The sequence below is a fragment of the Megalobrama amblycephala genome, linkage group LG17, assembly GCF_018812025.1.
Source record: "Megalobrama amblycephala isolate DHTTF-2021 linkage group LG17, ASM1881202v1, whole genome shotgun sequence".
NCBI lineage: Eukaryota > Metazoa > Chordata > Actinopteri > Cypriniformes > Xenocyprididae > Megalobrama > Megalobrama amblycephala.
The window spans coordinates 41,776,198-41,802,021 of NC_063060.1; the positions used below are offsets into that span (position 1 = coordinate 41,776,198).

The 25,824-nt window shown below is 38.1% G+C and overlaps 5 protein-coding genes across 9 annotated transcripts in view; 4 read left to right on the forward strand and 1 right to left on the reverse strand.

The window, feature by feature from the left end:
- The window catches only part of trim110 (tripartite motif containing 110), a 47,968-nt gene that overhangs the window by 9,264 nt on the left and 12,880 nt on the right, over positions 1 to 25,824 (reverse strand). The window contains exons 2-4 of one of the 2 annotated variants that reach the window (XM_048164696.1): positions 25,316 to 25,394; positions 23,164 to 23,259; positions 17,818 to 17,898 (exon numbers count right to left, since the gene is read on the reverse strand). The gene's annotated coding sequence lies outside the window, so the exon portion shown is untranslated. Of the gene's footprint in view, positions 1 to 17,817; positions 17,899 to 21,183; positions 21,312 to 23,163; positions 23,260 to 25,315; positions 25,395 to 25,824 lie in introns of those variants that run through there. The other variant, XM_048164697.1, reaches the window with a different exon arrangement.
- Positions 431 to 13,367, forward strand: LOC125251642 (GTPase IMAP family member 8-like). Of its 2 annotated transcripts, none has more exons than XM_048164699.1 (4): positions 431 to 738; positions 3,447 to 4,151; positions 4,284 to 4,955; positions 12,556 to 13,367. In XM_048164699.1, exons 1-4 carry the CDS (start codon positions 711 to 713, stop codon positions 12,657 to 12,659), a joined length of 1,509 nt encoding a protein of 502 aa, XP_048020656.1. In that variant the 5' UTR covers positions 431 to 710; the 3' UTR covers positions 12,660 to 13,367. The 2 variants fall into 2 exon arrangements, with proteins under 2 accessions (XP_048020656.1, XP_048020655.1); XM_048164698.1 differs by lacking the exon at positions 12,556 to 13,367 and adding an exon at positions 5,049 to 5,521 and having other exon boundaries at positions 464 to 738.
- On the forward strand, positions 7,607 to 11,005 carry LOC125251643 (GTPase IMAP family member 8-like). Of its 2 annotated transcripts, XM_048164701.1 has the most exons (5): positions 7,607 to 7,721; positions 8,000 to 8,123; positions 8,833 to 9,528; positions 9,649 to 10,329; positions 10,435 to 11,005. In XM_048164701.1, exons 2-5 carry the CDS (start codon positions 8,090 to 8,092, stop codon positions 10,536 to 10,538), a joined length of 1,515 nt encoding a protein of 504 aa, XP_048020658.1. In that variant the 5' UTR covers positions 7,607 to 7,721; positions 8,000 to 8,089; the 3' UTR covers positions 10,539 to 11,005. The 2 variants fall into 2 exon arrangements, with proteins under 2 accessions (XP_048020658.1, XP_048020657.1); XM_048164700.1 differs by lacking the exon at positions 7,607 to 7,721 and having other exon boundaries at positions 7,829 to 8,123.
- On the forward strand, positions 11,244 to 12,543 carry LOC125251644 (GTPase IMAP family member 7-like). The gene is made up of 2 exons (XM_048164703.1): positions 11,244 to 11,668; positions 11,778 to 12,543. Exon 2 carries the CDS (start codon positions 11,890 to 11,892, stop codon positions 12,457 to 12,459), a length of 570 nt encoding a protein of 189 aa, XP_048020660.1. The 5' UTR covers positions 11,244 to 11,668; positions 11,778 to 11,889; the 3' UTR covers positions 12,460 to 12,543.
- sall2 (spalt-like transcription factor 2) lies at positions 14,755 to 24,563 on the forward strand. Of its 2 annotated transcripts, none has more exons than XM_048164694.1 (3): positions 14,755 to 15,241; positions 19,388 to 22,944; positions 23,062 to 24,563. In XM_048164694.1, the coding sequence occupies exons 1-3, from the start codon at positions 15,169 to 15,171 to the stop codon at positions 23,197 to 23,199; spliced, it is 3,768 nt and encodes a 1,255-aa protein (XP_048020651.1). In that variant the 5' UTR covers positions 14,755 to 15,168; the 3' UTR covers positions 23,200 to 24,563. The 2 variants fall into 2 exon arrangements, with proteins under 2 accessions (XP_048020651.1, XP_048020650.1); XM_048164693.1 differs by lacking the exon at positions 14,755 to 15,241 and adding an exon at positions 15,274 to 16,981.

Here is a 25,824-nt window from a genome sequence, read left to right on the forward strand (position 1 = left end):
GTGTCAGGATGTATTTTTTGATCAAATATTCTCTATTTTCACTTTTACGTACCACATTAATCTGTGAACAGCATGTGTATTTGGTGACCTCCCTACTCATCAAAAGTTATTATATAAACAATGGTAAATGTCCACATTTAAACTACTACTCTTGAGTTCAGCAGAGTGCTCTGACCAAACAAATCCACTTTCCACAATATCACAAAATCCACAGTCTTACAATACTATTGGTGTGCTCGACCTTTTAATTGTTGCTTGCAGCTAAATTGTTGTTACATTTGTCACATAATATTAACATATATTTTTGTAACAGGCCTTAAAAAATTTTTGGCCCACACAAATATACACACCAAAGCCAACAGACATATATGGACTTAAAAAAAAAAAAACTTTGTTTAGTTTTTGCAGTTCAGTTTAGACACATTTACATGATAAAGAATGCTTGTGACAAGATCCTTGTCTTTTGCAAAGCACTCATGGGTGGAGCTATACTTCTCATCAGGAAGCTAATAAACTAGTTTATCAAGTTCAGAAACGCATTTAGTATATTCACAAGAAGAGACAGAAAATGCTTGATGATTTCTTATTTTTAATGTATAAAAAGGAAAATCTGAACTAAGACAAAGAATTTGAAAGAGAAAAAAGGAGAGACAGAAAGAAGATACTGAAGCAAACTTCAAAAACTTTAAACTGACAATCTTTGACGCACAATGGAGGAAAGAGAGGATCATCACGACAGTGAGTTTTCCTCATGCCGTACATGAATGTTAAAAAGTTTGAACCCTATATAATGTATTTTTAGTGAGTTGATGATCTGACACAAAAGTCTTCAAAATATCTTTGAAATTGTTGTTCAAAGGATAAAAAATGGATGGTACATCACAAATTTTATTCCTATGAAGTACAAAACAATATTGTAAGGCCAAAATGTCACTTCCCACAAATGTGAGAGAACTCATAGTTACAGTGAAGGTAAAACCTAGAAGGTTTCATCAAGTTTCAGTGTCCATAGATATCGGAGTTTAAGATTTTTATGTGCAAGTTTCCATTTTCCCTCTTCTAAGCTGGGGCTGAGAAAATTTGTAACCTTGTCATAGCAAACTCAAAACAATGCAAGGCAAACTACAGCATGAACTATGTCTATGTATGTTTTAAAGGTTTTAAAAATAAATAAAACCACATGCACACGAATAATACACAAATCAACTAAACATGTGAAATATGATGATCAGTCTTAATGTTTACTGTATACTACATGTGATCATTAAAGGGGAGGAGGGGTCTAATGCTATTTCATGCATTCTGACTTATTTACACTGTTGAAGAGTTTGATTCTCATGCTAAACATGGCCAAAGTTTCAAAACAAGAGTTGGATGTATGACGGAGTATTTCTGTGCCAAATACACTCCTTCCAGATTCAGAACGTTTTTTTGGGCATGGCCCTGTATGACATCATAAAGGGCAGAATTCCTTGTATGGGCGCTAGGGATGTAACGGTACACAAAAATGACAGTTCGGTACGTATCTTGGTTTTGAAGTCACTGTTCGGTACGGGTTCGGTACAGCAGGGTTTTTTTTTTTCTCTTTTTTTATTAAATTGTTTAACTGAACATACTGCGTCTCTGTCTTTAAATGTATTCAATTATCATTATAATTTTCTTAAGGATAAATAAATCTCTCTCTGCTTTAAAGGGAGCCCTTACTTGCACATTACTATAAAAAAAGGTTACAATTAACAACAGAGCCCAAATTATTAAATTCAGTTGCTATTTATTTTTAGATATAATCATCAACACTCAAATAATAGTAAAAATTGTATGTATTGTAAACATTTAAATTACACGATAAGGCAGTTTTTGCATTAACTTCTGTTTCTCCAATTCGTTGTTGAAATATAATCATTTACACAGTGGCTGTCATAACTTGTTTTTATGATGGATTTATTTAGGCCTTACATTAAGAAAAATATAATTAATATATAGGCTAATATAGTGCACGAAACAGTTCATTTCTCTAGTGAACTAACAAGCTGTTGACACTGAATGGCTTTTCTGAGGTAAATGTAATAGTACGTGACATGCCGCTGTCACCTTTTGGCTTGCTTAGTTGGGGACACTTGACATTTGACTTAACATTAGATATTCAACAGTGCTTTGATCTGCCTGCATTGACACCATTTTCTTTAAGAGCCGCTGTGCAGCCAAAATAATATACCAGTTATTACTGTAAAGCTGCTTTGACACAATCTGCATTGTAAAAAGCACTATATAAATAAAGGTGACTTGACATTGTTTACAAACTGTTTTACTGACATCTTTCCGCCATTGAAACACTGATTGAGCGATTACACGAGATATGATACATTTCAGTAAGTTGTACTGTATCTTTCAGCATACCTTTATGTTCATTCTGTAGTAGTGAAGAAGAAGGGATGTTCTGTCAGACTGTCATGCAACATCAAAAAGCATCAAAACGGCATTTATTGTTTGAATTTTGTGATAAAATGGACAGAATTTGAAAGATGGCACTTTGTTCTTATCGAAAATAACAAAACACAGAGCTTATTGTGATTACTGGTGGTTAATGCTGGTTAAAAGTGGTTAGGCTAAACAGCATTACCGCACACACCCCCTTCTGGACTGGAGTGTGGATTGTCTGTAACTGACTGTATTCATCATCTAACTGCATGAACCGAACTGTGACGTCCGTACCGTGACGGTTCAGGATGAATACATGTAGGCTACCGTTACACCCCTAATGGGCACTAAGCGTGCGCACACATCACCCAGAGCGAAAGCACGAGCACGCCCATCAATGCTCTTCGTTTGGGTTACAGAAGCTGAGATATTTTTCAACAGTGTCACCAAAGAAGTGTGTTTTTGGTTGTGAGGGAAAGATTACCTTTTTCAGCTTTCCAGAGAACCCAGCGTTAAGGGAAGAGTGGATGCAGTTTGTTTTTCCAGGGCAGCACCGGAGTTGTGCGTGTATGTTTGATTGTTTGCGGAATTTCAGTGACAAATGTTTTGCAAACAAGTCCTAGTTCGACGCTGGATTTGCAGGTCGGTTGAGACTGAGTCCCAGCGATAGATCCCGGTCATGAGTCAGAACCGCAGGCATTGAGTAAAACTCCATCAAATGTCTGTGTTTTGTTGGCAATCATTGCGCAAGTGCATATAATGTAAACAACACAAATGACACAAATGAAAGACGACCTCTACGCAAAAGCTGCACTTGCTCATGGCTCTTTAGCTCTGCCCACGGCAGGCACGCCTCCAGGAGCTCGGCTTTTTTTGCATCTACAGCGTATCTATCTTTTATAAATATGATAAAACAAAAGACTTTTCGGAGATATGAACTACTCTATAGGTACTCAAGTTTAACATGAGATTGGCGGAAACTGTGTGTGTTACCTACCCTTTAAAGATTCCTTCATTTTCTTTTGCAGATTGTCCAGCTTTTCCAGAGATGAAGGTCATTATAATAGGTAGTAAAGCAGAATACAAACGCAGCGCAGCTAATACCATTCTTGGTCAGGAAGACTGTAAAATGAGAGAAGAGATAGTAAAGAGTGAGAAAACAGAGAGGAAGGTTCAGAACAGGTCAGTTACTTTGGTAATGACACCAGGATGGTGGAGGAGCTTCACACTGGCAGAGAGTGTAAAGTCTTTAAAGATGGAGATCGTGCACAGTTTAAAACTGTGTCCTGATCCACATGCCTTCCTTCTAGTCATCAATCTACACAAAACATTCACAGAAATGCACCTGAACAGTGTGGTTGAACACATGGAGATTCTGGGTGAGCAGATCTGGAATCACACCATCCTTCTGCTCATGTATAATGATAAAACACAGAGACATGCAGATAACAAGAAGATCATTGAGAGAGCAGGACAAGAGCTTGATATTGTAATAAAGAAGTGTGGGAACAGAGTTCATGTCTTCAATTATACTGAAAGCAAGGGGATAAATGTGGAAAAACTGTTTCATGAGATAGAGAGCTTGGCAGCAGAGCATGAAGGACAGGGCTTCAAAATTGACAGCAAATTGCTTGAGGATATGGAGGAAAAGAGAAGAACTGTGAAGAAACGAGCAGAGGAGAGAGAGATTGAAGCAAAAACAAAGATGCAAACCTTGAAAGAACGTCTCACAGGTATAGTGCATCTTTGGTTTAAAAATGCTCAAAAACATTGTAGAATTAATAGAAAATGTGGGATTATGTATGCAACATGACTCCAGCTGAATTGTTAGCACTGTTCATGAACTTTCATGTTATTTCTGGCAGAGAAATCTTTCCCAGAGTTAAGGATCGTCTTGATGGGTGGCAATATTGTTGGGAAGTCCTCCGTGGTGAACACCATCCTGAAAATTAAACAAGAGAAGAACATGTCAAAAAAGTGTGTGTTGAGCGAAGGAGAGGTTGACAAACAAACAGTCATTTTGATCGACACTCCTGGATGGTGGCCATACGCGTCCGTAAAGGAGACTTCAGAGTCAGTCAAGCAGGAGATCATGTCAAGTGTTACTTGTTGTCCACCAGGACCTCATGCAGTTTTGCTGGTTCTTCAGTCTGGCGTCGCCTTCACTGAGGCACAAAGAAGGTCTGTAAAGGAGCACATGGAGCTCCTGGGTCGAGATGTCTGGAAATATTGTATAGTGGTGTTCAGCAGGGGCGACTGGATAGTGACGCCTACGATTGAAGAGCACATTGAGAGTGAAGGAGAAGATCTGCAGTGGCTGATCAACAAATGTGGAAACATGTATCATGTAATTAACTACATGGAGCAGGATGATGAGAAACAGGTCAGAGAGTTGATAGAGAAAGTAGTGATGATGGCCAGAATGAACAATGATCTCCTGACGCCTCTGGAAGGTGCAAAAGAGGACAGTGACAGTGGATGGGGTTCAGACCAAGACAAGTTTGAGAGAGGAAGCTTAAATCTGTATCCACCTGAGAGTAAGTACAGCCTGAAAAAACAATGATTTGATTACTGTCAGTCAGTACAACATGTTTATACGAAGTTGTATTAATCTTTATTTATTCCTCTAGTGCATGAAGACCATGTTAAAAAATGGCTTGAAAACATGGAAATTGTGTCAGACTACAGGGACTCGTCAAAGTTTTCAGAAGATATTTCAGAGGATGTCACACAAAATCAAAATCACTGATGGCTTGCAGAAAAATGCAGAAAACAGGAATAGAAAAATAAAGAAAACTAGCATTGCATGCGGCTTGACATTAACACCCGCCAACCCGCCAAATGCGTGTAGATTTCAGCTGTGGCGGGTAAGACAGCCACTCCCACTAGCCACTTTGGCGGGTTGAATATAATTTCAGTTTACAGCCAAATGATCGTCGAAGATCGTCGTAGCACAAAATTACAATCCAATCACACAATTCGTTATTTACGTGCAGTTATTGAAGGAGGAACAGGCGGAATTGCGCTGAATGACACACAACAGAAGCGCTCTCTCGCGTGCGCTCTCTCTCTGTTGCGCGCGATCAGTTCTCCTCGCGCCTGAATAGAGGGTATGCGACGACGTCACTTTCCCGCCGAAAACGCGCTCCCTCAGCTGAACTGAGTGGCAAAAGAAGCTGCTGCGTGACTGGATTTAACAGGGGAAACTGCGAAAACTCGAGTAAAACTAACAAATTACACTAAAGGTTGGAATTGAATGTGTTCCTTACAACTTGTCAAATAAACCTAATCCATGGATACTGACATGCAGCCAGGAGTCGTGTTTCCTGACATTTATATGTGCCTGATTTCAACGGCGGGGAAATACATAAAGCAAATCTGCCTGTGAATATTTTATATAACTACAATATAGGTAGGTTTAAATACGCGTAGTCACTTATATCAATGTTATATCGTCATATTGTCCAGCCTTAAAACATAGGCTATATAGTTTTATAGTATAGTTTTTGTCAGTGTTGTTTATTTAAAAACACCAAATTATGCAGAATATAAGATCGAAAATATTTAATTGATGAGTTGTCAACATAATATATAACAATACAATATATACGGTATGATTTTACCTCAAAATCCAACAATTTGACACAAAATGATAACTGCAAATCCATGTTTCTCTGCTGGAGTCCAGCTGTTTATGTGAATTGCAGTGATCCATTTGCTTTTTTTCTGTTGCTTTCTGCATTTTTAAAAATATATTCCTCAGGTTTTGTGTCAGAGCTATTTGTACAGTCAATCACAAAGCTCTTTCCCGTTTTGGATGTGTTTTGTGTGTTTTTCGCGACATTCACGCTGAAAACCAATGCTGCCGCTCAGTCTTTTGCCTCTCAATGGACGTGACCGCAGTCGTAACGGTCGATGGTGACGTCACGTACATACGTACATACATAGTCAAATACACGTGCACACAGATGTCTAAATGTCCATCGTGTGGAGTATCTCGCGTGAATACAGTCGGTTATGGCTTAAGTGGACGTAAACAGGTGGGTAATAACTGAATATGCGTCAGTTACGTCCATGCATTCAGCAGCCCAATTAAATAGGCCTACCTTTCTGTCATTAATGTTAATCGAACAACAAAATATGTTAAATAAATGTAGGCTAGGCTATATGTTAAATAAACCTACTGTATCTGAAAAAAGATTATTTTTAATTTACTATTGTTTTTGTAATTTGCTTCTTTGTTCTTTTATAGCCTAACACAAATAACTTATCAAATTTCTCATATTAGCCCATGCTCATATTGTCCACCTCTTGCCCACCTGTAGGCTACATACCAGCTGATATACAATGTAGTCTTGATTTTTTGGGTGGTCAATCTGCATTTAAAAGTTTGAAAGGGTTTTAAATCTTCTAAATCACGTAAAATGACTCAAAATAAAGTAATTTAAGCATAACAAAGTCAACTTTAATCATATAAAATGTAATTTACCAACATTAAAATTGTGGCCAGTGAAAATGCTGAGTGGCTAGTAACTTTGGAAAACCACTAGCCACAGTGGCTGTTGAACAAAAAAGTTAATGTCAAGCCCTGCATGCGATAAATTTTAATACTCATGTACAACTAATGAGAGCAAGATATCAACTTGTTTACTTGCAGGTTTTGTTTTAAATTGTAAATAAAATATGACTTTTGTAATCAGCTTTACTATTTATACCATCCTCATGACATACACAAGAACAAATGAAAATGACTCTCGAGTGTTTTCTAATACAGCATTTCATACACACACAATGGAGGTGTCTTTAACATGACAAGATGATTTTATTAACTGTATTAAATATAAATGAGCATTTTGACAGTGTAATGCTTTTCTATAACAAATGTCTTTTTGTTCCCCTCCAACAGATTGTAAATGTTTTGCTAGTGTGTATTCTGTGTTTATGAAATAAAGAAAGTGAAAGTTCAACACAGCTCACTTGAGAAGAAATTATTGTTCTTATTGTCTTTTTATTAACTGAAGTATCATTTAATTTCCAGTTTATTAAAAACAGTTCCAAAAAGAATGGTGAAAAAGTTTGTAACTCTATTCCGTGTCTTTTATATCTCTGTAATGATGCCGTTTATACTTTAAAAACAAGAACAGGAACAGAAATAAAAAAAAAATTTAATCACTAAATTAATGTCAGCCATTTGTAAAGACCAAGGAGAGGTAGTGGTCATGGTGACACTTCCAAACATTTGGTATCTCTGAAAAGCTCTGAATGTGCTCTTTACAGGACATCCAGACGTAAAACTGTGACAGGTAAGGTTTCAGAGAAATTCACTAAAATATAATGTCCTATCTCATAGGACATGTTGCTATCTCTTAATTATGAGATTTAGTAAAATAAAGAATGCTCGTGACCGTAACATCCTTATATTAAACTTGTAAAACAATACAGAGGGTGGAGCTATGAGTCCTTTTTATCAGGAAGCTCTTAGCTGCTAAACCAGTTCATCAAGTTATTCAGAACAGACATTTTGAGAAAATGCACAAGAACCGAAAGAAAATGCTTAAAAATTCATTATTTTTATAAAAAGGAGAGAACTGAGAAAGACTGAAAACTAAGGGGAAAAAAGGAGATTGAGAAACAGAAAGAAGAACTTCAAACTGACAGTCTATGACGCACAATGGAGACAGGAGAGGACTCAGATCGTCATGAGTGTAAGTTTTCATAATGGTACATTTAAAATTTTAAAATTTGAAACAAACCATATAATTCTCATACTTTTAGACAGTAGTTGATCTGACACAAAAGTCTTCAAAATATCATAAGTGTCTTTGAACAGAAATTTACATATAACGTCACTACGTACATTGCTGTTCAAAGGCTACAAAAAAAATTATAAACATCTTAAGGATGGCATTTCAGATTTTATTCCCCAAAAGTACAAATTAATATTGTAAGGTCAAAGCCTTGTACTTCATACAGATGACAGACATCTCATTTTGGCTACAGTGAAAATAAAAACTATAATGTCAGTAACCAAACAGTTGATGGACCCCATTGACTTCCATAGTAGGAAAAATAAATACTATAGTAGTCAATGGAGGGAGATCTGTTTGGTTACTGACATTCTTCCAAGTATCTTCCTTTGTGTTCAGCAGAACAAAGAAATTCATACAGATTTGGAACAATTTGAGGGTGAATAAATGATGGCAGAATTTTAATTTTTGGGTGAACTTTAAGGGATCAAGGGATAAAGGGAACTTTATCCCTTTAAAGGCTTCAAAAATAAATAAAACAAACCACATGCATACAAAAAATACACAATCTATAAATTTAACTAAACATTTGAAATATGATGATCAATCTTAATGTTTGCCGTTTACTACAAGTGATAATTAAAGATTGCTTAATTTTCTCTTGCAGATTGTACAGCTCTTCCAGAGATAAATGTTATTATAATAGGTAGTAAATGTGAATACAAATGCAATGCAGCAAATACCATCCTTGGTCAGAATGAATGTATAGTGGGAAGAGAGATAGTCGAGAGTAAGATGTTACAAAGAACGAATCAGAACAGGTCAGTTACTTTGGTAATGACACCAGGATGGTGGAGGAGCTCCACACTGGCAGAGAGTGTAAAGTCTTTAAAGATGGAGATCGTGCACAGTTTAAAACTGTGTCCTGATCCACATGCCTTCCTTCTAGTCATCAATCTACACAAATCATTCACAGAAATGCACCTGAACAGTGTGGTTGAACACATGGAGATTCTGGGTGAGCAGATCTGGAATCACACCATCCTTCTGCTCATGTATAATGATAAAACACAGAGACATGCCGATAACAAGAAGCTCATTGAGAGAGCAGGACAAGAGCTTGATATTGTAATAAAGAAGTGTGGGAACAGAGTTCATGTCTTCAATTATACTGTCAGAAGAGGGAAATATGTGGAAAAACTGTTTCATGAGATCGAGAGTTTGGTAGCAGAGCATGAAGGACAGGGCTTCAAAATTGACAGCAAATTGCTTGAGGATATGGAGGAAAAGAGAAGAACTGTGAAGAAACGAGCTGAAGAGAGAGAGAGGAAAACATTGCAAACCTTGAAAGAACATTTACCAGGTATGGTGAATATTTCCAGAAGAAAAATGCTCAACAGCATTTTACAATTAATAGAAGATACAGAATTATGTAGGCAACCAACTGAATGCACCGTTCACGATCTCTCTTTTTTTTCTGCAGAAAAAAGTTGTGATTTTCCAGAGTTAAGGATTGTCTTGATGGGTAGAAAAAATTCTGGGAAGACCTCAGTGATGAACACTATCCTGAAAAATAAACAAGAAGTCAGCTGGACTAAAAAGTGTGAGATGAGCGAAGGAGAGGTTGACAAGAGAAAAGTCATTTTGATCGACACTCCTGGATGGTGGCCGTACGCGTCCGTAAAGGAGACTTCAGAGCCAGTCAAGCAGGAGATCATGTCAAGTGTTACGATGTGTCCACCAGGACCTCATGCAGTTCTGCTGGTTCTTCAGTCTGGCGTCGCCTTCACTGAGGCACAAAGAAGGTCTGTAAAGGAGCACATGGAGCTCCTGGGTCAAAACGTCTGGAAATATTGTATGGTTGTGTTCACTAAGGGCGACTGGATGGGGACGCCTACAATTGAAGAGCACATTGAGAGTGAAGGAGAAGATCTGCAGTGGCTGATCAACAAATGTGGAAACAGGTATCATGTACTTAGCAAAATGCATGATGGGAAACTGGTCAGAGAGTTGATGGAGAAAGTAATAATGATGGCCAGCGTGAACAATGATCTCCTGAAACCTGTGGAAGGAGGAATGGGGGAGACTGACAGTGGATGGGCATCTAACATGTCGGACCTAGACAGATTTGAGAGAGGAAGCTTACTTATGGATCCACCTCATAGTAAGTAGTCTGACAGACTCCCTGCAAAACAATTAGTTAGTAAAACATGTTTATACAAAATTTATACAAAGTTTTATTAATTGTCCATTTTTTTTCCCTATATAGTGGGAAAAGAATACATTGCAAAATGGATTATGGAAAATGAGTTTGACTACGACAACGTACCAGACGTTTCTGAGGACATTTCAGAGGATGTCAAACAAAACTAATTTCATGGCTTCCAGAGGAAATTACAGAAAACAAAATTAAAAAAATGAAGAAAAAAATATAACACTGCATGAAATAATTTTTACTCATCTGCAGCTACATAATGAGAGCAGAATGGTAAACCATTTACTTGCCAATTTAAAACAAATTTGAACGGTAAAAAATGGTCTTGACTTTTGCAACCAGCTTTACTATTTATGCCATCAACTGAACCTCATGACAGACCTACTCATAATGTTTGTAATGGTGTCACACAATTATGCATAGTTATTTTGACTGATAATATACTTAGTGTGTATGTGATTTTGTATTTGCTCTTTCATTATTTATATAAAAAAAAAAACAGGAAAATTTGCTTGATTGTATTCTGCAAAATCCACAAACTTGTCTATTTACAAAATACATTTCAGTTTTGTTGTCCTGATGTATCTGTGTCTGCTTTAATTCAATAAATAACTGCTATGAATAAAAACTGTGAGTGAGTGAATGCGTTTATCTGTGCACATATGAGTTAATTAGGCTGATAAACCATACAAATACAGATGTATCACATACACGAGAACAAACAGAAAATTATTCTCAAGCCCTTTACTTTTATTTTATATCATATGATATTTTACACATATACACTATATTGCCAATAGTTTTGGGACGCCTGCCTTTATGTGCCCATGAACTTTAATGACATCCCATTCTTAATCCGTAGGGTTTAATATGGAATTGGCCCACCCTTTGCAGCTATAACAACCTCAACTCTTCTGGAAAGGCTTTCCACAAAGTTTAGGAGTGTGTTTAAGGGAATTTTTGACCATTCTTCTCGAAGCGCATTTGTGAAGTCAGGCAGAGATGTTGGTAAGAAGGCCTGGCTCACAGTCTCCGCTCTAATTCATCCCAAAGGTGTTGAGGTCAGGACTCTGTGTAGGCCAGTCAAGTTCCTCCACACCAAACTTGCTCATCCATGTCTTTATGGACCTTGCCATCCCCAAACTGTTTCCACAAAGTTGGAAGCATGAAATTGACAGCAAATTGTTTGAAGATATGGAGGAAAAGAGAAGAACTGTGAAAGAACGAGCTGAAGAGAGAGCGATCCAAGCAAAAACAAAGATGCAAACCTTGAAAGAAAGTCTAAGAGGTAAAGAGCATTTTTTGGTAAAAAGAATTTATAAGGAGATGGAATTGTGTAGGCAATATAACCCAAACTGAATGCTAAGCATTGTTCATTAACTCTCTCTTTCGAGCAGAAAAAAAGTTACGATTTTCCAGAGTTAAGGATCATCTTGATGGGTAGCAATATTGTTGGGAAGACCTCAGTGATGAAATACACAATATGCCAAGAGGACTAAAGAGTGTGTGATGAGCGAAGGAGAGGTTGACAAACAAACAGTCATTTTGATCAACACTCCTGGATGGTGGCCGTACGCGTCCGTAAAGGAGACTTCAGAGCCAGTCAAGCAGGAGATCATGTCAAGTGTTACTTGTTGTCCACCAGGACCTCATGCAGTTTTGCTGGTTCTTCAGTCTGGCGTCGCCTTCACTGAGGCACAAAGAAGGTCTGTAAAGGAGCACATGGAGCTCCTGGGTCGAAATGTCTGGAAATACTGTATAGTGGTGTTCAGCAGGGGCGACTGGATAGTGACGCCTACGATTGAAGAGCACATTGAGAGTGAAGGAGAAGATCTGCAGTGGCTGATCAACAAATGTGGAAACAGGTATCATGTACTAAACAACATGGAGCAGGATGATGGGAAACAGGTCAGAGAGTTGATGGAGAAAGTAGTGATGATGGCCAGAATGAACAATGATCTCCTGAAACCTGTGGAAGGAGGAATGGAGGAGAGTGAGAGTGGATGGGCATCTAACATGTCAGACCAAGACAAGCTTGAGAGAGGAAGCTTAAATCTGGATCAGCCTGAGAGTAAGTAGCCTGACAAACTCCCTACAGAACAATGATCTGATTACTGTCAGTCAGTAAAACATGTTTATACAAAGTTTTATTAATGATAAATTTTCTTCTTATAGTGCATGAAGAAGACTACATTACAAAATGGCTTGACACTGGGTTTGAATACTGCCACTTACCAGACGTTTCTGAGGACATTTCAGAGGATGTCAAACAAAACTAATATCACTGATGGTTTCCAGAGGAAAATACAAAAAAAATAGAAATAGAAAAATAAAGAAAACAATAATACTGCATTCAATAATATTTCATACTCATTTGCATTTAAGTAATGAGAGCAGGATGGTAAAGCATTTACTTGCAAATTTAAAAGTTTTTAAACTCTAAAAATAGGCTTGACTTTTGTAATCAGCTTTACTACCATCAGCTCAAACTCATGACAGATTAAGTCATAATGTTTGTAATGATAATAACACAATGACTGATAATATACCTAGCGTGTATGTGAGTTTGTATTTGCATTTATTGTATTTATAGTGCAGGAAATGTTTATTAAATGTAACCTAAACAGTAACAGTGTACCACATTAGCATAAAAGAGGTAGAGTGGCATTTTCCATTCAAGAGCATTAACATATCATAGACATTGGGCTTGGAAGTGTGTTACTTCCACCCTGCCATATGGGCTTTAATAAAACACTATAGAAAAAAGTGTGTCACACTGCAAAAGTTATTTATGTAGTTAGTTACACACATTACTATACACATGTAAGCCATGAACAACTAAGAAATGGAAAAAAGAATGCTAAATTGTGTATTCGAATTTGAATTGTATTTGTTTTGAATAGTAAAAAAGGCTTGCATTTTAAATTCTAATATGCTGATTAATTTGATGCTCAAGAAACATTTCTGATTTATTAGGAATGTTGAACAGTTTAGTAAAAAAAAATTTCAGGATTCTTGGATAAATAGAAATTTCAAAAGAACGGCATGTAACATTATAAATGCCTTTACTGTCACTCTTAAACACTTTAATGCATCTTTGCTGAATAGTCTTATTACTTTATTTATTTAAAAAAAACCTTTTTAACGGTAGTGTATAATGTTTCAAAAGCTTTGTATTTCAGATAAATGCTGTTCTTTTGAACTTTCTATTCACCAAATAATCCTGGAAAAAGTACACAACTGTTTTCAACACTGATAATAATCATAAATGTTTCTTGAGCAGCAAATCAGCCTATCAGAATGATTTCTGAAGGATCATGTGACACTGAAGACTGCAGTAATGATGATGAAAATTCGCAGGAATAAATCACATAAATAGAAAACAGTCATTTTAAATTGTAACAATATTTAAAAATATTACTGTTTTTGCTGTATTTTTTAATTACATAAACACATCCTTGGTGAGCAGAAGAGACTTTTTTGTTTAAAAACATTTTTAAAAAATCTTACCAATCCCAAACCTTTTGAACGGTAGTATAGTCTCAGAGTCAATGTTCAGAAATGAATTATTATTGTTAGGAATTATGCTATATAGCTGTTTTGTGGTGTTCACTGCCAAATTCCAAAATTACTTTATTTTTAATTATTTGAAAATATATATATTTTATATATATAAAAACTCAATAATTGTATTTTATTGACAAAATATTTTATATTGTCCTATATATATATATATATATATATATATATATATATATATATATATATATATATGAGATCAGAGAACATTTGAAGCTGTCATAGGGTCATATTACAACGAGCCCCACACAATGTTGTCACATTTCCCTTCCATTGGTTTGGGGTAAAGAAATAAAAGTAGGCATACACACTGTATTAATGAACCAAGACCAAATAATTGTACTAGAGACATGTGAAAATAACGTGGGGGGAAATACTCCAAGTGGATTTACACAAATTAACCAAGACAAAAAGTGTTAGGTTGTGCCACTCTCTGCCATAAAGGTTTCTAACATGTTATTCATGGACTACAACCATTATCCAACTCATCAAGCACATAAACTCACATCCTTGTGGTAGTTGTAGTCCTTTTTTTAGCAACTTGTTAGCAACATAGCTACTCAGTGTTACTGAACTCTACAGTAACAACTCCAATATTATGGCTAACACATGTGAAATCAAAGCAAACAACAAGGGGATATATTTACACCATTCTCATAGAAATGACATTTTTTCTAGCAGCCCAAGAATGATAACCTATAAAATGATCTTCTATAAAAATTTAAATGACATGCTCTTAAAAGAAAATTAGTCACAGAGCTAAAGCAAAAGTAAAAGCTTGACACTTTACGCAGTTAAAATGAAAGCAAACATGATTCGTAATGGCTCGTTAATTACTCTGCAGAGACAGTGTCCGGATTGGACCGACAGACTCTCAGACAGACATCCGTCGATGCTGCAGCGCCTGTGTGCTCAACAAAGGCTCAGGCCGGGGAGAGGGCCATTTTTACCAAATACAAAGGAAGCAGAGCAGCGAGGGAGGGGAGGACTATGGGAATGACAGGAATAGCGAAATATCACTTTACGAAATCGCAATGTGCCATTAAACCAAACACTAAACAATGGGTGAGAAGTGACCAGTCACGACTACAACAGAATATACAGTGTTCTAACGACAGTACAGCAAATAAATAATTTAGATGTCGAACTGCCTGCTGTCAAAGACGACTGCGCATCACGGTGGCAAAATGCCGGAACAGCAATGATGATATGACGAGCCAGACACTGTACGACGTAATCTATCCTAATCTTACAAACAGCCGTGAAAGATTGTCGTCTGCTGGTAAGTGTTTATGCCATTTACGATCCGCACACTCCAAATGTCAGTTAACGTCAAAGTATTTCATGTAGTCATAAGAAATATGAATCATAATTGGTTATGATCATAGAGCGCGCGCTCGGAGGACGCAACAGGTCGCGCGTACAGTAGAGCTGTAGTTTCCGCGTGCATTTGGCTGACGTAATTATGACATTTGTGCAAGAATTTTACGAGATGCATTGTAGCATGAATCCAAATGCTAGCTAAACACTTTATTGTGTTTTGGCATTTATAACATTTTTAATAATAAAGTCTAGAGTTTTGATACAAATAATATAATTATATAAATGACATATGTAAGGAATTTGTGCTGTGAAAGCCAAAAAAAAAAAAAGAAAGAAAGAAAGAAAAGAAAAAAAGCATGCACATCATGAAATACATCATACTGAAGAGGACAAGGATGGTTTTCTAAAATAAATACTATGACATAAATTATGCTTCTGAAATGCACTCACTTGAAAACATGACACATCTGTATTATAGACAATCAAAACGTTGTAGATAATCATTCAGATTCTATTTTCTGGCCTAAATTTTAATAATACAGTGATGCCGTTGACATGAGAATGACATATTAAACTTAATGCAGGCCTGTTGAATGCATTACTTTATGGAGCTAAAGTTTGCAGTCATGTTTGAGATTAACTTAAAAAGGCAATCGCATAACTGAGAATATGATATTATAAAAAATATAATGCTTAACCAAATGCTGTGAAAGCCAAAAAAAAAAAGAAGGAAAGAAAAGAAAAAAAGCATGCACATCATGAAATACATCATACTGAGGAGGACAAGGATGGTTTTCGAAAATAAATACCATGACATACTGAAATGAACTCACCTGAAAACATGACACATCTGTATTATAGACAATCAAAACGTTGTAGATATTCATTTAGATTCTATTATCTGGCCTAAATTTTAATAATACAGTGATGCCGTTGACATGAGAATGACATATTAAACTTAATGCAAGCCTGTTGAATGCACTAAAGTTTGCAGTCATGTTTGAGATTAACTTAAAAAGGCAATCACATAACTGAGAATATGATATTATAAAGCAATATAACACTATATGATAACTAACATTCGGTCCTCTGCCAGATTTTTGGCAACAGGCGCCAAGAAATATGTTAAAAATGTCATTCAGTGCTTACTGTATACTGTATCTCAGTCTTGAACGCTCTTACCTGGTGTCTAATTATTAAATACTCAATACTGAGACTGAGAAAAAAAGGTTTAGGGGAACGCCTTAAAACTTGGGGGTGTAAGGGAAAGGAGGGGTATATGCATGAGTAGGTGGTGTTCTGCGTTATTTGAATGCAAATGCAGAGAGAACAAGCCGAGGCTGTGTTTGAGAGAGAAACGGGGAAAAAGAGGTGGAGAGTTGTCTTTGGATTTTAGTTAGACACTGAATAGACATAGATTTAGTTTGCCAAGTGCTTAGTTCACTTTTGAGACATTGCTTGCTCATGTATGCACTTGGCATTTGGCCTTGTAGCTCTCTATATAAATGAAACATGGATTTTTGATTGTTTCTCAGAACTGATGCCGTGAGATTTGCTGTAATTTAGTTTAAAGAGAAAGATTTTCACTCATGGGCCATTTAGCCATTGACTTTCCCCTGCATCATGTCACGCCGGAAACAAAAAAGACCTCAGCACTTTTTCAGCCCCATCCTCAACACTTCGTGGCTACTTCAACATGGTGAGAAATGTTTTACTGTTTAGTAAGAGATCTCCTTTGTTTCTGCCAGCGAGCCATCTTACAAATGCCATTCGAGATGTTTGCTGTGACATTAACAGATTCAAACGTCTACAATATCTGATTCTAGTTTTAAGAAAAGTAAAAATGAAGCAAAGTAAAACAAATAAAAGGAGATTCAGTAATATTATTTACATATAAATACATCCCAACAGCTTCCGTTGAATGTCCAATTAGTACTTTTCATCATTTTCTGACCCAAGCTAAGAATTTAGACCACCCACGATATTGTATGAACGGCTAGTGAGAATGATTTAAAGAAAGAGAAGACCAAATAGCAAAGCGAACCTAAAGGGAACAGAGATGTGTAATATGCTGAACTGGATTTTGAAAAGGGGATTAGAAAAAGGTTGTGGAAAAAGGTGGACAACATTGAGAAAGAAGGAGCCACTTGAGCGGGAATGGCATGAGACTTAATTGTCTCTGTGAGGCTTTGTGGTCGTGCAGTCAGGCATTAACTGCCAGGAAGTACGTGCATAACAGTGTGTTGATCTGTGACTTAAATTCTAGAGTTCTTTAAGTACAGGAAACTCTTTACGCATCTCTCGCTAGTATATGAGTGTGTATGGGTCGCTAATTAATTTCGTATTCATGCTGTTATGTCCTCATATTGGTTTCTGGATATGGCTCTAATGCTAAAGGTCACTTATTTTAAGCAATTTGGCTGTTTTTAGTGGTTGACTATTGCACTTAGGCTCACTGACCTTTCAGGCTTTGCTAGGTTAGGACAGAAGGTTTGTTTAAATATACATGGGATGTAATAGCATATATTCACTTACTCAGTCTAGAGGGTGGGTAGGTGGGCTGGTGAAGGGGTTTGGGAACTTTGTGGCGAGGTTCATTGTCCATGTTCATTGTTGCTGTGGAAACAAAGTTGGCTGTTAGCAGTGCTAAAAGCATTGTAAGCTGGTCAAGGGATGGGATTTCAGATCAGAGGTAGTGAGGGGATAGGGAGAGAGCGGAGAAGACAGCCATGTACAAGACTGACTTTAAAAAGAGGTAAAAATGAAAAGTACAAATTATGTTCTTCATGCTTTATGAGAGATGATAACAGATACATTTTTAATTTTAAAATGTTAAAAAAAAAGATTTATGATAATGGGAGGCACATGTTCATGTGGCACAGAAGGTGGGGAGTCTTGGTTAGAACAGCAATACTACACTTTGGTTGGCATTTAAATGAAAAAGAGTGTTACAGGTCAGCCAGAGGTATCCTCTACATGTGTGAGCCTCATATGCTATGTTTCCTTGGTGATGCTTGTGTAAGCAGCGAGTAAAAACAATTGGAAAGCAATCAAGACGACAACAACCTAAATAAAAAGAAAAGTACTAAAGGTTAGAAATCGGGTTAAGAAGTTTATAAGGCTAAAAGCATTTGGGTTTGTCGGTTCACATGTGCAATAAGAACAAAAATGTAGCACACAACAAACAATGAACATGTAAGAACCTAGAGAAGATAAAATGAATTAAATTGCAAGACTAACTGTAAACTATATAATCTATTTTCTCTTTACTCAATTGCCTAATGACTGATTAAAATATTGAATGAAATAAAATTCTTTTATTAAATTAATTAAAATAATACAATTAGAATAATTAATCAAACTGTACTGACAACCATAGGCATAATTTGCTGGTGGGACAGGTAGGACTTTTTTCCAGGGTTGATATTGTCCCCACAATTCTTGAAACATCTCACGGTACACATGTATCTAATACAAATTAAAAATCTCTAGTTGACTTGCAGAGTTAAATAAGAGGCGATCCGGCGCTGGAATGTGTGTGTTTTTGAAATCATGCTGAGTGCTTCAATCTCTCTGTTCGTTTTGTTGAAATCACAAAACAAAATGCACAGAAACGTGTCCCTGATCACGGATGAACATCTTTTGCTTTAATGAGAAAAAAAAAACTATGAGGGCGGATTCGAAGCCAGAACCTCTGACATGCTTAAGAAAAGTTCTACCACCAGACCATTAGAACTCATGAGTATTAATAGTGGATCTATGTATTTATTCACTAACGTGAAGAATCTCGGGACTAACAACATATTGTTTTATAGTAGATGTAAGGATGAAACTATCACATTAAACATGAGTTCTGTGTTCTGAACTATACTTATTAGTATAGTATGTATAGTATAGTATATGTAGTGGCTACCTTTATCAGTTTCATGATTTGGAATTAAAATGGTGTATGGGTGCATTTTTAACAATATAACTATCTGTTTAGTATCAGTTTCCTAACTGTTTTTTATTCTTGCACCTATTGGACTTGTATTATAACATTAGACTAGACTAGTATCTGTATGGCATAAATTGTTGCATAAATAGTTTCTCTCTAATTTCTTAGAGGAGCAGTTGGCAGTGAAGTCCCTCACCTCTACTCTTGCAAAGAACTCTTCCTGCTCTTCCTCATACTCAACTCAAAGCTGCCAATCAACCTTAATCCCAAGTCCACCAATTGAGAGGCTCACAACACCTTCTCTGACCAGACCAAACCATCCTATCTTTCACATCCCCTGCCATCCCATACAATTTCCCTTAAACCTAACAGAGTCTCAACTTTCCCATATCCCTGACATCCCATCCCATTCTACTAATCAGCCTATCACTAGCACTGCACCAGCTGTGCTCTCTACCCAAAACCACACTCACTCACCCATGGCTTCTCCAAAGTTAGGCGTGTCAGCAACCACAACCTCTTCTTCATCCTCCTCCACTGCTGCCTCTCTCTGTGTGCCTCCATATCCTGGAAGCCCCAGTTCTGTGCCTCAGGGTCCCCCAAGTCCAGTTACACCCTCTTCCAGCCCAAGCACAGTCCCTTCAGCCCCGGCATGTGCACCCGTCAGTATTGCTTTCATCTTGGAGGAACTACGTGTGCTGCAGCAGAGGCAAATCCATCAAATGCAGATGACAGAGGAAATCTGTAGGCAAGTATTGAGACTGGGAGGAGGATCTTGTGAAGTGGATTCAAAGCCTTTCATACTACCATCGCTGCCACAGCTCTGTTTAAAAAGTTCTGATAACAACCCCAGACCCTCCCGACCAAAGTCATCACCTCCCCCTACCTCTGTGGCTCCTCTTTTGGCCTGTTTCTCATCTCTGCTACCCCCTCAGACCACTTCTAAATCCTCTAAACATGCCCACCCTCTCTTGAATGTCTTACGCCCCCATAAGGCACAGTATGACAGTGGGGTAGTTACTCCAGCAAACTTCACCAATCATACAAGTGCTGCCACATCCTCATCAATTTCCACACCTGCTGCCTCAAACTATCCACTCACTCTTTCCCTTGGCCTATCATCTCAAAAATCCTCTAACACCACAGGAGCCAGTGGAAACAGTAGTCTTACCTTCCCAAACCAATCTCTCCCAGCAGCTGCTGTCTCTTCTGCCCCCTCACAGGATCCAAAACTCTCTGCTCAAGGAAGTACATCTGTCTTATCGTCGGGACGCATGCAGCACGCATGCCGATTTTGCCGGAAACTCTTCAGCAGTGATTCATCCCTGCAAATACACTTGCGTTCCCACACAGGGGAGCGTCCTTACCAGTGCCCTGTATGTTTCAGTCGATTCACCACAAGAGGGAACCTCAAGGTCCACTTCTTGCGCCATCGTGAGCAAAACCCTGAACTATCGTTTTCGTTGTTTCCCTGCTCGCTTTTTGCATCTGTAACTGGGGGATCAATGGGAGGATCAGCACAAAAACAAACCATCACCTCCACAAATACAAATGCTATTCAGAAGCATCAGAAACAGCAAGAGGATGATCTGTGTGGTGACAGTCTTGAGGGCACTACTGCCTCAACACGTGCCACAACCTCATCTCTGCCTCCTAGTATTGATTTGGCTCTGCTGACCACTGCACACTCTCTCCTTCAACTCAACCGTGCTGCTGCTGCTGCGGCTGCTGCAGCGTCCACATCCACTACCTCCTCAATAACATCTTCATCATCATCCTCTCTGGCCTCCACCCTTCTTTCATCTCCTGCCTCATCCACCTCCTCCATTGCTGGGGTATATAAAGGAGTGAAGCAACAGTGCTTTGATGAGAACACCCCACCTATACCTACTCTGCTCCCCCATTCTGCTTACTCACAGCTCGCCAACTTACCCAAAATCTTCTTCCCAGCATCTTCCACTCACCATCTTCCAGGCCATGGGTTTCTCAGGCAGACAACTCCAACCGGGTCATTCCTGCCATCCCCGCAACAGCATATCCCATTCCCATTCACAGCTTCATCCACTGCCCCTTCCATCTCGACCCCAACCTCGGACACATCAAAGCTGCAGAGACTGGTGGAAAAGTTAGAGAAAGAACCACATAGTCATTCACACTGGGTTTCATCCATTGGGGAGACTTCTACCAGCAGCCACAGTGTAGCAGGTGCATTAAGCTATAGCAGCAGTGGTTTAATGAGCACAAGCACATTCAGTACAAATGTGGTCACCTCACTTCCATCATCTACAATCCAAATACCATCATCCCTCTTCAGCAAGGAGTCACCTTACCTGGGACTTATGAACTCTGCTGGGACACTTGCTCCAAATCAGTGTAGCGTGTGCCTGCGGGTGTTAAGCTGCCCAAGGGCGTTGCGTTTGCACCAGGCTACTCATTTAGGTGAGCGACCATTCCCCTGCAAGCTATGTGGTCGTTCCTTCTCAACTAAAGGAAGCCTTCGAGCACACCTTGCCACCCATCGAGCCCGCCCACCAAACAGTCGTGCCCAGAATTCTTGCCCCTTATGCCAACGGAAGTTTACCAATGCCCTTGTGCTGCAACATCATATCCGCATGCATTTAGGAGGACAGCTACCACCAGAGGACATGCCTGATACTTCAACAGAATGTGATACTTTGTCCCATTCCCAGTCTATTGAGCTCTCTGCTTCAGAGATAAGCCCTAGCACGGACGTTCAGTTACTACATGATGATCTACAATCAGTTTCAGATTCTAGATATATCGAATCCCTTGCTGTGAGCACTGCTCCCACGGTATGTCCCGTAACCTCCAGCCTACCTGCTTCATTTAGCTCAGGTCGTATACCAGGTTTCGACCTAAGCCCTGACCCCTCTTTGAATCCAACCCCCCATTCACCTCCAACATTCAGACCTGATCCCCCTGAGCTCTCTCTCAGTGTATCTTCTCCAGTAGAATCTGCTGCATCCCATGTCCCTCCTGCCACCCAGTCAGCATCAGCAACAACTGGTCCTTCTGCAAATAATGAACTATCTTTTGAACTTTCCAGTAACACTGCCTCCTTGGAAGATAAAAAGATTTCTGCTCTAATGAAAGCCAGTCCACAAAGAGATGACTGTGAACTCAGTGAAAATACATCTCGCTCACCTATTTCTTGCTCTGGATCCAGATCAAATCTGGAGGATCTTCTTGGTATACAAGCTCAAAATGCATCCAGGGTTCCTCGGCCACATCAAACATCAACACCACCTTCTCTTCTTGCGCTGAGATCTGAGAGTGTGTCTTCTCATACAGTACGCCTAGAGGAGCCTGACCAAAGCCTTGTCCAAACATCCAAATCAATCCCCCAAGAGGAAGAAAAGACAGATGATAAAATACATAAAACACCAAAGAATGGTCAAAGGGCAACTCCAGATTTGAGTATTAATGCAGATATGGTGTCAGACACTGTAGACAAGACAAATGAGGATGCAGCTGAGACTGAGGAGCCTGACATACATGTGCAGAACATCATAAAGGAAACTCAATCTAGTTCAACCGCAAAGGATAAAGTGGACCTTAAAGATACAACAGGAACTGAAATGGACAAAACAGACTCAACTGTGTGCATATCCCTGACTCCCAGTCTTCCACCTCCCATGCCAGAGAAAAAAATCTACCACTGTTCTGAATGTGGAAAAGAGTATGCAAGTCGCAGTGGACTCAAGGTGAGTGGCCTTAAACAATTTTGTTCATTCAATGTGAATATACAGTTTAACATGGTACAATGTCTTGATGCAATTTGAGAGATGCATGAAAATAAAATAACATCTAATCACTTCTAGGGACATATGAAGCACCATGGAGGAGTTGTCAAGGCACCTCGAGCTCCTGCAAGGACCAAGGGCCCAGAGAGAGTGTCGCATCATGAGCGCTCACAAACTCACCACCTTGCAAACTTCCTGCCACCGGGACATCAATGAGTTTTTTTAAACCAAGCCCTCCAAAACTTCAGCAAGCATCAGAGAGCTCTCCACAAGGATCTGTTAAAGAAATCAGAGACAGTGTTGAGATCAATCTAATAGTTGACATGAAGAAGGAACTTATGAAGGATAATTATGGACCATAATTCTAGACTGTTCACCAAAAAACAAACAAACAAACAAACACCACACACAATACTGTCTGTACACAAAGTAATCACATCATAGAGGGTCTTAACTTGGTTTAAAAAAAAAATGTTCCTGATCTTTTATATTAAAATACCTGCATTGTGTATTTTAATATATGTAACAATGTCTAAATATATCTTATAGTACTTCCTTGAATATTATGTGATGTTCTTTTTGATGAATGTAAATTATTTTGTCTGTGCAAGGTTGTCATGATGGTTTTTATTTACTCTTCCAAAGTTAAGATCTGAAGGTAGCTAAGGATTTGAACAATAGCTTTGGGTGAGAAACAGAGCAAAATTTCAAAAGCCAATGATGACAATTGACTGGTTCCTCACTAAAAGTTATTGTATTGGTGTACTATTTCTTTATTAAGGATGGTAAAATGTGTAGGGGGTGCGTTTCATATTAAGAAGAATACTGATTAATCATTTCAAATGTACTAAAAACGGATTCTAAGAAAGTTTTTAGGGCGGTCATGCACAAAGTGGACAATGTTATTAACCTTTGGCCAAAAATTCAATTTTCTTAATAAGCTCAAATGTTTTAAAAAGCTTAGCACAGATAGTACAGCTGGAGCCCAGAGGAAATACATATACAATTGTTTTCCTAGATCCAACCAAGTGTGAACCAGTGTTTTTGACAAGCTGATATTTAAAACACTTTACATTAGATAAATTCACATGATATATTCTTTACTTGTACTAAATCATCAGGCTTTTACTTTTAACAGCTGAAAAGCACCAAAACACCAGACTGTAAATATGACCTGTCAACCTATGTCCATTGTGTCCATGTTTGTCCTGTCCAGCTGTACAGTACTAGACAATATACTGCTCTTAACACCAACTAGTCTAAAGAGTGGGGTAAGATTGTTTAACATGCCTGTATGTTAGTCAGTGTAAGCTCTTGTTACTTTAATATTGTCAGTGTAGCTATTGAAAAAGGTAGAATTTGACTGATTCTGAGATGAACCACTATCTAGCTTAAAAGATAACCCTTTCTATATTTCTTGGTGGAAATGTTTGTTTCTATGGTGATGTTTGTTCTTTGTCTGGATACTTTTACATGTATCTTCCATAGAAATGAATTGGGTGTATGAGTTTGACTGTGAGTTGTAATTTCATGGTACAGCTAAAAGATAAAAATGGAAATAAAAAACTGTGTATACATGACAAGATCCAGAATTTGCCATTCTTTTAATTGCACACACTCTTTGTTGTCGTTGCTTTCTTTTATAAATCTCATTTACAGTGATGTTACTCTTCCTTGGTGGTCTGAGGGAAACAGTTTTCTTCACATACAGGCATCCCTAATCCGCTCACTCCCTAACACAATCAAACTCCTCTGCACTGCTTCTGTGTGTGCCACATCAAGCGCAGTGAGGGAGAAACTGGAGGAAGTGTTGACAATCTGTCTGAGCACTGGCCTCTAATCTCTTGCACCATGACAACCATGCAGAGGCACATAAAGAGGACAGAGGGGGGAAAAGTGTTTAGTCTACGTGTTTGTGTGCAGGGGTATGTGTATATTGGGATGTTAACATTTTGTATGTATGGGTACTAAAACTGTATAAATTGTTCTGTATAAAAAAAAGCTACAGAATTACAGTTACAAATGCAAAGTTAGTCAGTAAGATCACTATTCGTAAACTTCACAAAGCTGGGCTTTATGGCCGTAGTGACATTTGAAAAATTGGCTTGTATCCAAGGCCAATGCACCAAGTCGCAAAATCTTGGACTTGAGCAATGGAAAAACGTATATGGCTTAATAAATCATCTTTCACTTTGTTACCTACTGAATGGATTTACTATTAGAGAAAGTCAACGTGTATGGATGTGTGCAACACAAGGTAAGTGATAATGATATACATACTCGTATAACAAAGTATCAGAAACACCAGGGCGGTGGTATGCAGTCAACATACCTTGAGAATTTAGCCTTTTGATAGAAGTACGTTTTCACAAATCGTTCTGCGCAGTCCAGCAATAAAGAATGAAGCTCTTCTAAAAGTAAAAGATAGGCTCCTGATTAGACGCTTGATATTAAATATATTTATGTTTTTCTCTTTATCAATATATACAACGTGCAATGTCAGAATCCCACCAGTGGATGGCAGTGTTGAACCTTAGCTCAAGACTGAAGGCATAAAATCGGTACAAACAAGAAAGGTATAACTGTGTGTCAGATGGCAACTGAAAGACTGTTAAAGGGGCAGTTCACACAAAAATAAAAATTCTGTCATCATTTACTCACCATCAAGTTGTTCCAAACCTGTATGAATTTCTTTCTTCTGTTGAACACGAAGGAAGATATTTTGAAGAATATGGGTAACCAAACAGTTAAAGGGTTAGTTCACCCATTTCTGTCATTAATTACTCACCCTCATGTCGTTCCACACCCGTTCATCTTCACACAAATTAAGATAATTATATT

Bases quoted from the DNA above. Each gene is read 5' to 3' on its own strand.
- LOC125251642 (XM_048164698.1), top strand. From the start codon at position 711: ATGGAGGAAAGAGAGGATCATCACGACA. The intron at 739-3,446 runs GTGAGTTTTCCT...TTTCTTTTGCAG, and splicing joins AAGAGAGGATCATCACGACA to ATTGTCCAGCTTTTCCAGAG. The intron at 4,956-5,048 runs GTAAGTACAGCC...TTATTCCTCTAG, and splicing joins AAATCTGTATCCACCTGAGA to TGCATGAAGACCATGTTAAA.
- sall2 (XM_048164693.1), top strand. From the start codon at position 16,906: ATGTCACGCCGGAAACAAAAAAGACCTCAGCACTTTTTCAGCCCCATC. The intron at 16,982-19,387 runs GTGAGAAATGTT...CTAATTTCTTAG, and splicing joins TTCGTGGCTACTTCAACATG to AGGAGCAGTTGGCAGTGAAG. The intron at 22,945-23,061 runs GTGAGTGGCCTT...AATCACTTCTAG, and splicing joins CAAGTCGCAGTGGACTCAAG to GGACATATGAAGCACCATGG.
- LOC125251644 (XM_048164703.1), top strand. From the start codon at position 11,890: ATGAGCGAAGGAGAGGTTGACAAACAAACAGTCATTTTGATCAACACT.
- LOC125251643 (XM_048164701.1), top strand. From the start codon at position 8,090: ATGGAGACAGGAGAGGACTCAGATCGTCATGAGT. The intron at 9,529-9,648 runs GTATGGTGAATA...TTTTTTCTGCAG, and splicing joins CTTGAAAGAACATTTACCAG to AAAAAAGTTGTGATTTTCCA. The intron at 10,330-10,434 runs GTAAGTAGTCTG...TTCCCTATATAG, and splicing joins ACTTATGGATCCACCTCATA to TGGGAAAAGAATACATTGCA.